Consider the following 13,453-nt stretch of genomic DNA (forward strand, 5'->3'; position numbering starts at 1 on the left):
ACCTCAGAGAGAACAAAGGATAGCTGTCATATTTTTCAGCAGCGCCCCTCTCTGCACACTGATGAAGTCGCTAGCTGCCACTGTCCTTATTATCAGGTTAAATCAGAGTCTGAGTGTGCATTGGAGAGATGATGTTGAAAGAAAAAAAGCTTAAGTTTTACCTCTTATTCAGAATCTTTTTTGACAGAGAAATGTGGCATCTGCTTCTCCTGTTTAGGTGTTGTGACCCAGAAGCAAGTTTTGTTTTGTTTTTCAAAGAAAAAGAAGGAAAGAGAGAGAGGACTCCCTCCCATCACCAGCCCTTGGATTTTTCAGTAGCTTGGATAGTGATAACTTCTGCCTCCAGCATGTTCCCTTGTGAGCCCCATTAAGGAAATCTTCTTATGATCAAAGATGGTACCTTGATGGTGCTGCCTCCTTCTTCCTCTAGACGTTGCTCATGGATCAGGGCATGCCTTCCCCTGAGCTGGACAGGGCCCCTGTGTTCTTAATGGAGAACTCCAGGCTGCCCTACCCGTCACTGAAGTTGGGGGATTAGTTAAAGCCTGTTTGCTATTTCTAGATCTAGATCGTCAGTAAAGGATAGAGTCCTATGCTAAACAATTCCTTGCTGGAGAAAAGGAGCATGGCTTCTTTCTTGTGACTTTGTTACCATTTTTTAATGTGTATTTGAGTAAGGACTTTATGCCATTTTTGTAAATTAGGCTATAATTTTATATAGACTTAGAAAGTATTGTAGAACTAGAATAATTAAACTTGTTGTGAGCATTACATATAACAGGCTAATCAGGAAGTGTGATGTACAGTGGTGAATTGCTAATTTGACCTCAGGATTATGCAGCAGAGATAACATTATCTTCATTTATATAGAACTTTTTATCTGGAGGCATCTCTCAATGCTTCTGCAGTCATACATATTATCTTGTTAGTTATCACAAACACTATCATTAAGGCTGTAAAATGTATTCCAGTACAATTTTTTATTTTCAGTTTCTGTAACTGGGGGACAAGGGAGGGGAAGGTTCTATATTTTCTCCCACTCCTGATATTTGCACCAGGGTAAAATTTGGGAAATGACTGTTGTCTAAACTAGGAGAGCCTGGTTCCATATAATGTTTTGAAAAGAAAGGCGGGGGTGGGGGGGTGGGACGGACATTACTGCATCCCCTTAGGTCAGCCTGAACTATTTAACTTTAAGAACTGCCAGTGGGGAAGGGCCCTATTAGTCCCTTCCTGGCTCCTCTGCCTTGCACAGTATTAGGAGAGCTATCTCTCCTTTGAGAGATTTGACCTAGGGAACAGGAAAATGATCTGATCAAATTCCACCAAACCGCATTCCCTCCACTCCCTCCACGATTGCAGACAGCAGCACTCAGACTGTCATGACTATGTGCGGTTGAAAGTGCTATGCTTGTTGAGTTCCTGTGGGTATAAGGAAATGGGCAAAATTAGATTCAGGCCAAGGTGCCAGGCTTAACACACCCCTTCCGCTCCAGAACGCCCAGAGAGATTGTTACTGCCTACAGTAAAGAACCACACAGTCCGTTCTACCCAGATCATTTAGAACTTATTTTAAATGAACCCCATCCACCCACCCAAACCCAGTAAAATCAGCACCTTCTGTCTGCCTTGAGGGCTTGAAAGAACAGATCAGGGCCAACCTCCTGCTTACCCAGAGGGCTCTGGTGAGCACCGCAGTTTGCCCTGACTCTCCACACAGGAAGAGCGGTGTCTCCCTGCAGTGGATGTGGGAACACTGAGCAGCCAGTCCAGGAGAAAGCATTGCTATCGGTTATGAAGATGAGCGATGAGCTCGTGTCAAGGAACAGGTGGCTAAATGAGGTGCACAGGGAGTGCGGTGAGATTCAGGTTGGAAGAAACAGGAGGGAAAATAGCCCACGATACAAAACCCCCAAATATAGCCTCTTTTATGTGAATTTTTACAATTGGCATTTACATTATACAGTTAACTTGGAATAATGAGAAATGTAAGGAAATTACCGAATTAGTGAACAGCGATTAACTCAGACGTAAAATTGTATCATCTAAGTGGAAGGTTGTTTTACATAGCGGAGGGAAGATATTACTAAAACCTTGCCCAGTCTGTCATCACCTCATTGAAATCTGTTCGTTTAGTATGCCCCATCCTTCAGAGCACATAGTTCATAATATGAGAGAGCGTTATCAGTTAATCTAGTTATTTTTTTTCTTATTCTTCTTTTGAATTCCAGTAAGACTGTGTGTGGCACATTACATTCCCTCTGGAATTGTGTGACACTCAGAAGAGTAAGTTTGTCTGTTCATTAACCTGTGAACTGTCAGATCCCTTTGAAGAGTGAAAGGAGCAAGTTGCTGCAAGGTTAATGCTTGTTTGTCAGAGAGGGTGAACAGGCCGAGAGGCTGGAGACTTGCCCTGTGAAACTCTGCACTGTATGCAGATGCCAGGTCCGTGTGGCCAGGAGGGAGGCTGCAGAGCAAGCTGGGTCACCTCTGCTGATCACTTCCTCTGGTCAGGAGAAGGCTTCCTAGCAGTCAAGTGGGGGGCTGGCGTAAGTATATTGGGTTAACTTCCTAACAAGGATTCAGGAGCAATATTAAAATATAAGAAGCTGTGAGTGGTTTTCAGTAATTTCCGTGGATTTTTACTTTCAACAAGAAAGCAGTATTGATTTCATGCATTTCATCCAGTGGATGAAAGCTTTCATTGAGTTGGAAAGCATTTGACTTTGTGTGTGTTTGTGCACCTGTGCACAGGCACATTCCTAACCACAAAGCAAGGATAGAAGCTGTTTGTTATTCTCCAGTGTAAATGTCTCATGGATATACAATTGTACTGACATTCAGGGGTTGAGCTGAACAGTCCCTGGTTTGATTTTCTAGGTAAACCAAATCTAAGTTCTACTTCATTCTCTGGAAAGTGGTACCTCCTTAATTTTGCTGTAATTCTTCCAGGCTCAGTTGGAGCTAGCCCTAAGGAGCAGGTACAGGGTCTGAAGCCAATTCAGAGTCTCCTTTAGTCCATGCTCTGGTACACTGTATGTTTACATAGTGTATCTTATTCTGTTATCTTTGGATTCGTTATGATGGAAGCTCATTTTCTTCAACAGATTTTCTTTTCTTTTTACCCCCAGGTATATTCGAATAGTTGGGACTCACAACACAGTGAATAAGATTTTTCACATTGTGGCTTTTGAATGTATGTTTACAAACAAAACCTTCACTCTGGAGAAGGGGCTATTAGGTAAGTGTTACAATTAAATTTCTGTGTATACACTTAGATATTTTATCTTCAAATATTTTGTTATTCCATTAACTCATCTTAATTCACCTCTTAATCAGCTTTGACTAAGAACTCTGGTTGATTTGAATGCCTTATGGCTGAGTGACATAGAGAGGGCTTATATTTTTAGTAGTCAAAATAAGAATTCCAGTAAACTTAAAAGAATGTAAATATGGTACTAGTAGTTAAGAATTGACAATGTTCTAGTGATTCATTCAGACTTGCTATGTGGGGAATGCTTATGATAGGCAAAGCCTCTCAGACCAAAAGCTTTTCTATATTTAATGGTAGGTAGGATCAGGGAGGAAGTTGCTCTATTATTGATCCAATGCTCCTACCTTCCAAGGCTATGCAGGTATTTTGGCCTCTGATTTGATATGAATGGTGTGCTCAGCTGTGAGAATATCTTCTTTTCATGGACACAGCAGTCCATATTTGCCCTACTTTGCCAAATTCACCTCAAGAAAATGCCTGCATATAAATTTAAATAAGACCAGAGTAACTAAATTATTGTAATGAAAATTAAGTTATCTTGTGGGAAATATGGCCTGGCTGATCTTTCGAAAGGGCATTTTAAATTTTGTTTAGTTGTCTATTTGGTTGTTTTCTGTTATGTTTTGTTTTTGCTTTTGTTTTAGGTAATATTTAGTCTGGTCTGTGTATAGTCTGTCCCAGGTCTTAACATTCCAGATACCATGAGGGGCTTTTCCTGTCTAGACCTCGCTTATCCATGCCCACAGGTTTTTGCTCATTTCCTATCAAGATCATAGTTTAACTAATTAGATCCTTGAATCTGTGCCTTTACTGCCACTTTCTTTGAAAAGGGACTCTATGTTCAAGTGGAGGGATAAGATGCCAGTGCCTTGGTATACCTAAAGAACTTTACCTCTACAAAGGGACTAATTTCTCCTCTCCTCTCCAAGTCCTGTTCATGCTGGGACCCAGAACATATTGACTGTGTCCTAAAAACATGGTGAAAACTAGAATGGGCAATATGAGAGTAACTTGCAAATGTCTACTAATTCTTTGAATGGTCAAAAGTCTAAATTTTCGTAATGCCGTGTGTTTCCTAAATGTAATCCTTTACTTTAGGGAAATTGGGGAGAGTAATATTAATAAAGTAGCAGGAGTACAAATTATCCCAATGTATAGAGAACTTTCAGAGCTCAACTAAAATAAATAATTTGGTTTTAATTTTGCTATGGATGTAAATTTTAGTATTAAATATAAATGTTGATAATCTTTGTGACTTTTAAGTCATTTGAAAGTTAGTGCTGGAGCATTACCTGATATTATCAAGGCTTTTGACTCCGTGGAGGGTCATAGAATGGTGACGATGGGGCGTTTGGGGGAAGCCACTCCTTTTCATCTGCTGCCCAAGTTGTTTTATAGACTAAGCTTCACTGTGTATGTGATTGTGTAGTTAGGGGCATCCTTACTGAGAAGGATCTTATTAGAAACCAAACCACCTTCAGTCACAGGATGTGTAGAGCATTTGGCTACTGGCTTCAACCCAGTGCACTGCATTTTGAGCATGCTGTATAGAAGGCACCTCCCCCTTCTTACTGGAGAAGAACAGGTTTGTGGACACTGTAATTATCAAAGAAACAGCTCTATCTGGCATGAAAGGCCATTGCAGGAATGAAGCTTGGGATCAGTTGTAGTGAAGGATGCTGTTGTTGGTCTGTATGTTTTGTCTATGAGTTAGTCAGCATTATCAGAAGCCGTAATAGTCTCAGACATATCAGGGGATGAAAGAAGATTGCAGAGATGCAAGAAGTGTTTTTGGCGTCTGGTCAGATACTTTTCTTCAAGTTCTCTTCGATGATGCTCACAAGTTTGACCGCAAAGAGCACTGCAGTCATTTGTCTGTCATCATCCCTCCACCAAATAGGAGCACATAGGCAGATATGTGTGTGTACCTGTCAGCAGATGGCCTGCAGCGGGATCCCCTTTGGCTTTTATTTTACTGTCTTACAGCGCAAAGTTGCCCCCATGCTGGGCAGTCAGGGACATGGTTTGAGTTGTGAAGGAGTGTAGGGAGATTTCATTATTCTTTGTCTGACATGACAGCTCTGCTGAATTTACAGGGGTGTTTGAAGTAGTAATGGCCAGCTTTCCATGTTGATGATCTCAGGTGCATTTTAACTGCACCCAGGCCTCAGCCAGCCACTCTACAGGGACCTCCAAGAAAGGAGTGGTCCTCTAGTGGGGCCACAGTGTGCGTCAGAATCACCTGGAGTTATTTTTAAATTGTAGCTGCCTCCTGCTGCCTCTTTCCTCTGAAATATGCGTCCTCCCTTGAGAACCACTAATACGAACTTCAGGTTTTCACGGGGGAAAAAAGTAAAGCTAAAATAATGTCATCATGAATAACTAGTAGGGTATCAAGCTCTACTCTTACATTTCAAGATTCAGAATTTCTTTCTTTCATAGTTCCTTGGTCTTTGTTTCATAGTTCAGGCTACTCTCATTAGAGTAGTACTCTCCTAATAGGCCTTAAAATTACTTTAAAAATATCTGTGTTGTTTTTTAAAATCAGATTTTAATGTTATTACTTAAAACGTATAATGATGTCAGGAAAAACATAAATAAAAATAACCACACTAGCCTCATAAGATTTTAGTCTTCTTTTTCCACGAAAGGGTTTCTTTCACATTTTTGTTGACAACATGTCATTCTTCATGCTGCTTCACTTGCACAGACTCCTGGGGAAGCTTTGAAACCATGTGGGTTCATACATCCATGGGAATGGGGCCCTCCTCAACCACACTGACCAGATCTGGGCGTCAGACTCTACCCACAGCACTTCTCCCACCTTATCTGCTGCTGCCACCACAGCCCTTTCTCATTTGGTGGCTGCTTCTGGTTGGTGCTGGGATGTATTCTTGCCTGGGAGAGTCTTGCCTCTTTGTTAGGAGGCATTTGTAGGAAACTCTAACCTGTCTTACTGCTGATGCATAGAAGGAATGTTAGAATAGATACGACTGCTATTTAAACATTAAACCTCTCAAAAAATGTATTTGCTTTGCCGTGGCACTCCACTTTGTGATATGTGTGTAGCATTTGCCAAATCCCTCCCCTTTTTTCATAATAATTGCCAAAACTTCCTTTTCATTTAATCTTGTATTTAAGTTCACTTCTTTGAATACCCTATCAGTTATTCAAGTAGAGAGAATAATATCCACCACCCAGCTTAAAGAATTATCAACTCATAGACAACCTGGTTTTATCTGTATACTACCTACTTCCTCCCCACCAGATTATTTTGAAGCCAATTCCAGACACTTTATCATCTTATCCATAAATATTCCAATATATATCTCTATTACATAAAGCCTCCTTTTTGTAGCCATAATCACAAGATCATTATCATACCCCAAAATCGAACCGTTATTCATTATGAGTATTAAATCAGTGTTCAAATGTTCCTAATCAAATCAAAGTCTGGAGTGAGTTTATGTGTTTTCATAGGTTGTTTAAATCAGAATTCAAATAAGGTCCACACTATCAACAAGTAGCTGTTATGACTCTTAAATCTCTTTAAATCTGTAGGTTCCCTTACATATGTCTGTCTCTGTCTTTCTTTGTTTTTTCCCCTCTCTCTAATTATAATTTATTTGTTGAAGAAACTAACTTTTTGTCCTGCAGAGTTTCTAACAGCCTAGATTTTGGTGATTAGATCCCCATGGTAACATTTAATGTGTTCCTCTGTTGTATTTCTTGTATTTAGTAGTTAGATAGAGGCTTAATCTGATTCAGGATATTTTTGGTTTTGTTTTTTGTTTATTTTTTGTAAAATGCTCTATAGATGGTGGTATATGTCTATCAAGAAGCACAGAAAATCTTTGATTGCCTCTCGCTTTTGGATAGTCCCGTCCATTCATGATTATTTCCTAAATTCATTCTTTCATAATTTGGAATTGCAAAATGGTTATATTCTAATCCTGTCATTGCTTCTTTGTTTAGTAACTAGAAAGAGAAAAACTTTCCTGAACACTCATTTGGTAATCCTAAAATGCAGTTTGTCCAGGAAAAGTAGGATAAATGTTATATTCTTTCTTCTTATTTACCACTTTTCAAATTAAAGAGGTGGTTACCTAGCATCCTCCAAAGGTGACCAGTGAAGTGTGATTGTGGGGGGTTTTTAGGGGGAGGAGGGTGGAAGGGGGAGTACATATTATTTTGAATTTATGGGATTAAACAAATTGGACATCTTTTAGTCACTTGCGGTTATTTTTATTGATATTCAGATTGTCCCCATCTTTAGCTTCTTCATATTGGCTCTTGAGTCTTTCTGACATAATCTCAGTAGTCCTCAGTAATTCCTTGATTTCTGGCATGACACAATGTACCAGGTTCATCTTGTACACTTATTGTCCCTCATCTGGAATCAGCCATTTCTGCAAGAAGCCCTGGTTCCCTCAAGTGGGAAATGACATGTGGAAACCTCAGCCTAAGCACTTCCTACTGGGTTGGTCACTATTGCTAGGCCTTTTCAGTGGACAGAAGTAGGGGATACATGCACATATATTTATTTATTTGTATATCATATATTCAACAGGTAAAATATATCACTAGTGCCTGCCGACACTTCTAATTAAAATTCAGCACACAAAGTTTTTGTTTAACCTTTTGATCTTCCATCTCCTTTTTTCCATACTGAAAATCTTGGTTACTACTGATGAAGCACAATTAATTTGCTTTGTCTTCAGTACATGCAAAATAGTCTCAGAATTACATTACTAGTAGTACCTTAAGCCATATGATTACTGAAAATAGTTTAAGATTTTTGCAGTTACCTTTAGGGCCCTCAAGGTATATCCCACTAGAGATGTACAGTAAAATTACTGTGTTTAAAAGTCACTTAAAATAATTCTCTGGGTGGTCATGCCACTATTTCAGCATACAGATAGATTCATTTGTTCCATTTTGCTTTCAGTATTTAGTGATTGCCTTTAAATTTTTTTGTTTTATAACTATGTAAAATATACACATAATTCCAAAATCAAATATACAAAGCTCTTGTATTTAGAGAAATCCAGTTTCTATTCCTGTCCCCTCTACTCATGTAGGTAATCTCTTTTTCCCCTTTAGTTTCTGGGGTTATCCGTTTTAAAAAAAAAAAAAGGAAAATAAGTAAATATATGTAATTAATATTTTGTATCCTCCCCAGCATTCTTAAATAATTAGTAGCATACTATATGCTATACATTCTTTCTTTCTTTACCTTGCTTTTTTGTACTTAACACTTATCCTAGAGCTAACTATGTAGAAAGATATTCTTTATTCCTTTTGAATAACTGTGTGGTACTCATTAGTGTAGATGTACTGTAGTTTATTAAACCAGTCCTTTATTGATGAACATTTGGGTTGTTTTCAGTCTTCTGCTACTACAAATTGTGCTGTTGCCTTTGGGATAGATTCCTAGAAGAGGGCTTACTTGATCAAAGGGTAAATGCATGTATAACTTTGTTAGATATTGCCAAATTCACCTCCATAGGGTTTATCACATTTTAAAACTCTCATTGGCAATATATGATAATGATTGTTTCCCCCACAACCTTGCCAATGGGGCATATTGTCAAACTGCTGGATTTTTGCCAGTTTGATAGGTGAGAAATTGTATCCCAGTATAGTTTTAACTGCATTTCTCTTATGAGAGAAATTGAGCATCTTTTCATATTTTTAGGGCCATTTGCATTTCTTTTTTCCTTTTTAAGTAGCTCTTCTCTTCTTATGAGTCTTGTAGATGAATAGAGAACATGCTTTTAGTAAGACTTGGGGGAGCAGTAAGTACTTAACGCTGGTACTAGAGTGTGGTATTTAGCATTACATGAGCCTGGTTTCCCTTCTTAAGGTCTCCTGGTTCTTCTGGAAGACATAAGCTCTCATAAGTCGCTTTCCATCCTTATCCTTGGCTCTAGCTCTGCTTAAGAGATAGTAACTAGAGCATGGAGCTGTAGGCTCAAAATTCAAGGTTTTTTTAATCCTTTCAGAGAGTAAGAAAAAACTTCAGTTACCAGCTTTAGGCCATTAAGTATTACCTCTGTGTCTACCAGCATGGATCCAGGAAGACCGGTGGCTTTTTTTATTCTACTTCCTTGTTAGTAATTGAGGTAGGGCCACCAAACTAAGCAGCACAAGCACAGGAACTCTTTGTTGCTGAAGCTCTGGGAACGCTCACTACTGCTGCCACCAGGAACTCTGCTGTCTGAACAGGAACATTGGAGTCCATATTCATCTGCCACTGTGCTACCTGCAATACCATCAGAAGCATCCTCCTCTCCTTCATTCTCACCAGTTTCTTCTATTGGTAGAACTTCACCAAAAACAAAGCTGGAGGGAAAAAAACCCACACCAAGCTGGCAAGCTTGGGAAATGTAGTTTATGGAGCTTTAGCCTCTGGCATACGTTGTAAAGCAAGGGAGTGAATGGAGCTGAAAGCAGATAGACAGATGATGAGTGCAAAGGCAGAAAGTGTAAAAAGGGCTCCAGTCATCAGGGGACTTACCACCTGATTCAAAGCAGCTGGATAAGACCATTGGCAAGGCATAGAAATATGTGGAGTGGAGAACAACAGACAGAGGGACAAGCAGAGTGTGGCGAAAGGTTAAATGTTTAGTTGGGCTGTGAAGGAACCCAGCATATTTTCTTGCCTTGTAAAGTAAGGTTTTATGAAGAATGGTATTTTGAGCTGGACCTGGAAGAATTTAGTAAACAATACAGAGCAATACAAATGTGCTAATTTACATAGTAACAAAAATGGCTGATACTTGTTCCCAGCTGGAGGCAGGAAATAGAAAATAGGTGGCCTGTAACTGCTACTGTCATCTAAAAGTATGTTGAAGTAGCATCTTTAGAATTCTGTAAAGTCCTGGGAAGGGAAACAGAGTTGGAAATCTGCTGTGAAGGGCTTTTGGCATCCACTGAACCAGGCATATGACTTCTGTGCTTAAAAAAACGTGTCCTCTGGAGGAGAAACAGAGATTTGGGAGTGAGGGAGTTCATCAGGGGGTGGAGGCGTTAGAATGTGGCAAAGAAGCAAACTTGTTGGAGTAACAGAGGGGCCCTAAAGACCTTAATTCAGAGAGTTTTCTAAAAATAGCACTATTGAGTCTGGACTAGTCTAGACCAAGAGAATTTCTTTTCCCAGCCTGTTTCTATAACCAGATATTAAGGCTGGTTCTAATTGTCAGTGAAGCTTAACTTCTTTATCTACTGTAAATTACTTGGCATTAAACAGACATTTATTAAGAGGCTGCCAACCAAGTGTATCTTAGGCACTGGGGATAGAAAGATACACAGGTGCAGTTTCTGCCTCGGAGGATCGTATGAGCTAAGGAAGGAGAAAGACACTTAAATAGAAGGTGACAACACAGTAAAATAAGTCATTCTCTTGGGAGAATTCAGCAGATGCTGTAGGAACACCGGAACAGGAGCATCTAAGCTGAGTTGGGGGATGGTGTCACAGAAGACCTCCCCATAGAGGTGATGAAGCTCCTGAAGTCTTTTTAAGGAAGAAGACGGAGAGTCAGGGGAGAATCACATAAAATGGTCAGTGTGTGCAAAGTGTGTTAGTGTGTTATTTATCTCTGACCAATTTCAAAGCCAATGCCCCTTCCAGTGGACCACCCTGCATTTGGTGGAGGGGGCAGTGGAGTAAGAGTTAGAGTTATTTGTAGTCTCTCACCCTTTCCCTGGAGAAGATTAAGCATCATTTTCTCACAAGGTCTTAGAGTTTTAGAAAAATTCAAATAAAATAAATACCCCACAATAATGCATAAAGAACATAATACAGTTTGTTTGCTTCCCACCTTGGGGAGCCCCTATTTTCAAACAAGAATGGGCTACAGTTTTTATGTGTGGGAGACAGCAGGCGGATGATTAGAAAGTGACCTTCTCACAGTCACTTAGGATTCTTAATTTAGTATGTGGTCCTTTGTGTATATTTAAATTTCATTCTCTTTTTATACCTGTTCTTTTGTTGTTTTTGTTTGTTTGTTTGTTTGAGAATAAAGACTGCCTGAAAAGTTTTTATGGCTCTTATCTTACAGAACTTATGTGTACATTTTACAGGATTGAATTTTTTGGATCCTACTTGTATACCCCCTTGTTATAGCAGGAATATAGTAGGGTGTGTATGTGTGTCCAGGGTAATGTAAATGTGCACAACTTTTTAAAAAAATTATTTATTTATTTATTTTTGGTTGCGTTGGGTCTTCATTGCTGCACGCGGGCTTTCTCTAGTTGCGTCAAGCGGGGGCTACTCTTTGTTGTGGTGCGCAGGCTTCTCATTGCAGTGGCTTCTCTTGTTGTGGAGCACGGGCTTTAGGCGTGTGGGCTTCAGTAATTGTGGCATGCGGGCTCAGTAGTTGTGGCTCGTGGGCTCTAGAGCACAGGCTCAGTAGTTGTGGTGCACGGGCTTAGTTGCTTTGCAGTATGTGGGATCTTCCCGGACCAAGATGGAACTCGTGCCCCCTGCATTGGCAGGCGGATTCTTAACCACTGTGCCACCAGGGAAGTCCCACAACTTGTTTTTAAATGGGACATCATGGAGCATGTATTCAACATGACGCAATAATATCACTTTCTCACAAACCATGGATCTACCTCAGACTGGCATTATGAATAGCCAGGTTGTAATCAGCGAGATGTTTCTCTGGCACTGACTGTGAAAGATATTCCGGTGGCCAAGGGGACGTAAAATCTAATTTTGTTGGCCTAGTCACTAGTTCAGTACCCCAATCCTCCAATCCAAAACCAGGTAGGTAATTTTTAATTTCATATTTTAAGTAGGTAATACAAATGTTTATTCTTATTCCCCCCTTTTATTATTAAACACATATTCAGATATACCTTTCTTTAATTAACAGTTTTTTTTAGATCTTTCAATGCATAAAGAGCTTTCTCTTGATTCATTTTTTTTTTACATTTGTGCAATATTCCATTGACTAGAAGTGCTGTAATCTATTTAACCAGTCTCCTTTGATAGACATGTAGGTGTTTCCAGTCTTTAATTATCAATAACAATTCCATAATGACCCATTTTATAAATAGTGAGGTTGAATCAGAGGTGGTTCCAATAAAGCCTAAAACAAACAAAAAAACCCATTATTACTCCCAGGGCCAGCTATATAATTTGCAGGGCACCGTGCAGAATGAAAATGTGGAGCCCCTTGCTCCAAGGGTAAGAAACAAGTGCATTAAAAGTATTTTAACAACAAAAAAAATTTTTTTCCTTTCTTTTTCAGTCTTTCAACCTCATCTGTTGTTTTTATTTGCTATTTAATGTTCTAGGTAGAGAAAAATTAAACTTTTAAATTGTAAGCATGTATTTTATTGTTTGTCTTTTTATTGTGCAATGGTGGTTTTAAATGTAAATATAAGAGCATTATCTTCTATGCAGAATCGCCAAAATTACACAATTCACATTTGCTGTTTGCTAGCCCATATATGTATATGTATTAATTTTTACTAGAACAGTGGAAATTCTGCACAAAACTATATTGTTTTTATTTCACTTCCTAATTCACACGCATTCTACCAAAACCCTCTACCTTTGACTTACTCAGTAAGCTTCCTTAACAAGGAAGGACTGAAACTAACACAATATTGTAAACCAACTGTACTTCAATAAAAAAAATAAAATGAAGGACTGAAGGGAAAAGGAACTACGAGTTGCCCTATCTTTTCAGCATAAGCATTTGGCTAACATAGGGAAATAACGAGAGTGAAAAAGGATATGATAGAATTCCTTGGTTGGTAGTGCTTCTTAGAACGTTGCTGACTTTTTTCTACCTTTGAGGTAGGTTCTGATTCGACGGGAAAGTGGCCTCTCCCAGCCATCAGCAGCCCAGTTTACTCAAGCATAGTCACGGCCCATTGACCTTGGCTTTGCTTTGAGTCTCACTTGGCTTTGCTTTGATTTCTCACTCAACCTGTGAGTCCACTGGAATTCTGTGCTTCTGGGACATGGTGAACACTATACACAAATTGGGGCAGTGGAGAAATGTGGACACATGTATGTCGCATATCTCCTCTGTTCACGGGCTTGCTCCATTGTCCCATGAGACTTCATTTTAAAAACAAGTTCAAAGATAAGATTATTAAGAATTTAAAGACAGGGACAGTGGAGCATTAAACTAAGTGTGGGTCCCTTCTGAGTGCAGG

General features: G+C 39.4%; 1 protein-coding gene across 1 annotated transcript in view; it reads left to right on the forward strand.

Moving 5' to 3' along the window:
* Window positions 1-13,453, forward strand: part of BTBD9 (BTB domain containing 9) — a 412,761-nt gene that overhangs the window by 265,423 nt on the left and 133,885 nt on the right. Inside the window, exon 7 of the mRNA XM_060021889.1 lies at window positions 3,132-3,241. Within this exon, the coding sequence (XP_059877872.1) occupies window positions 3,132-3,241 (110 nt within the window). The remainder of the gene's footprint in view (window positions 1-3,131; window positions 3,242-13,453) is intronic.

This window comes from Delphinus delphis, chromosome 10 (genome assembly GCF_949987515.2).
Source record: "Delphinus delphis chromosome 10, mDelDel1.2, whole genome shotgun sequence".
NCBI lineage: Eukaryota > Metazoa > Chordata > Mammalia > Artiodactyla > Delphinidae > Delphinus > Delphinus delphis.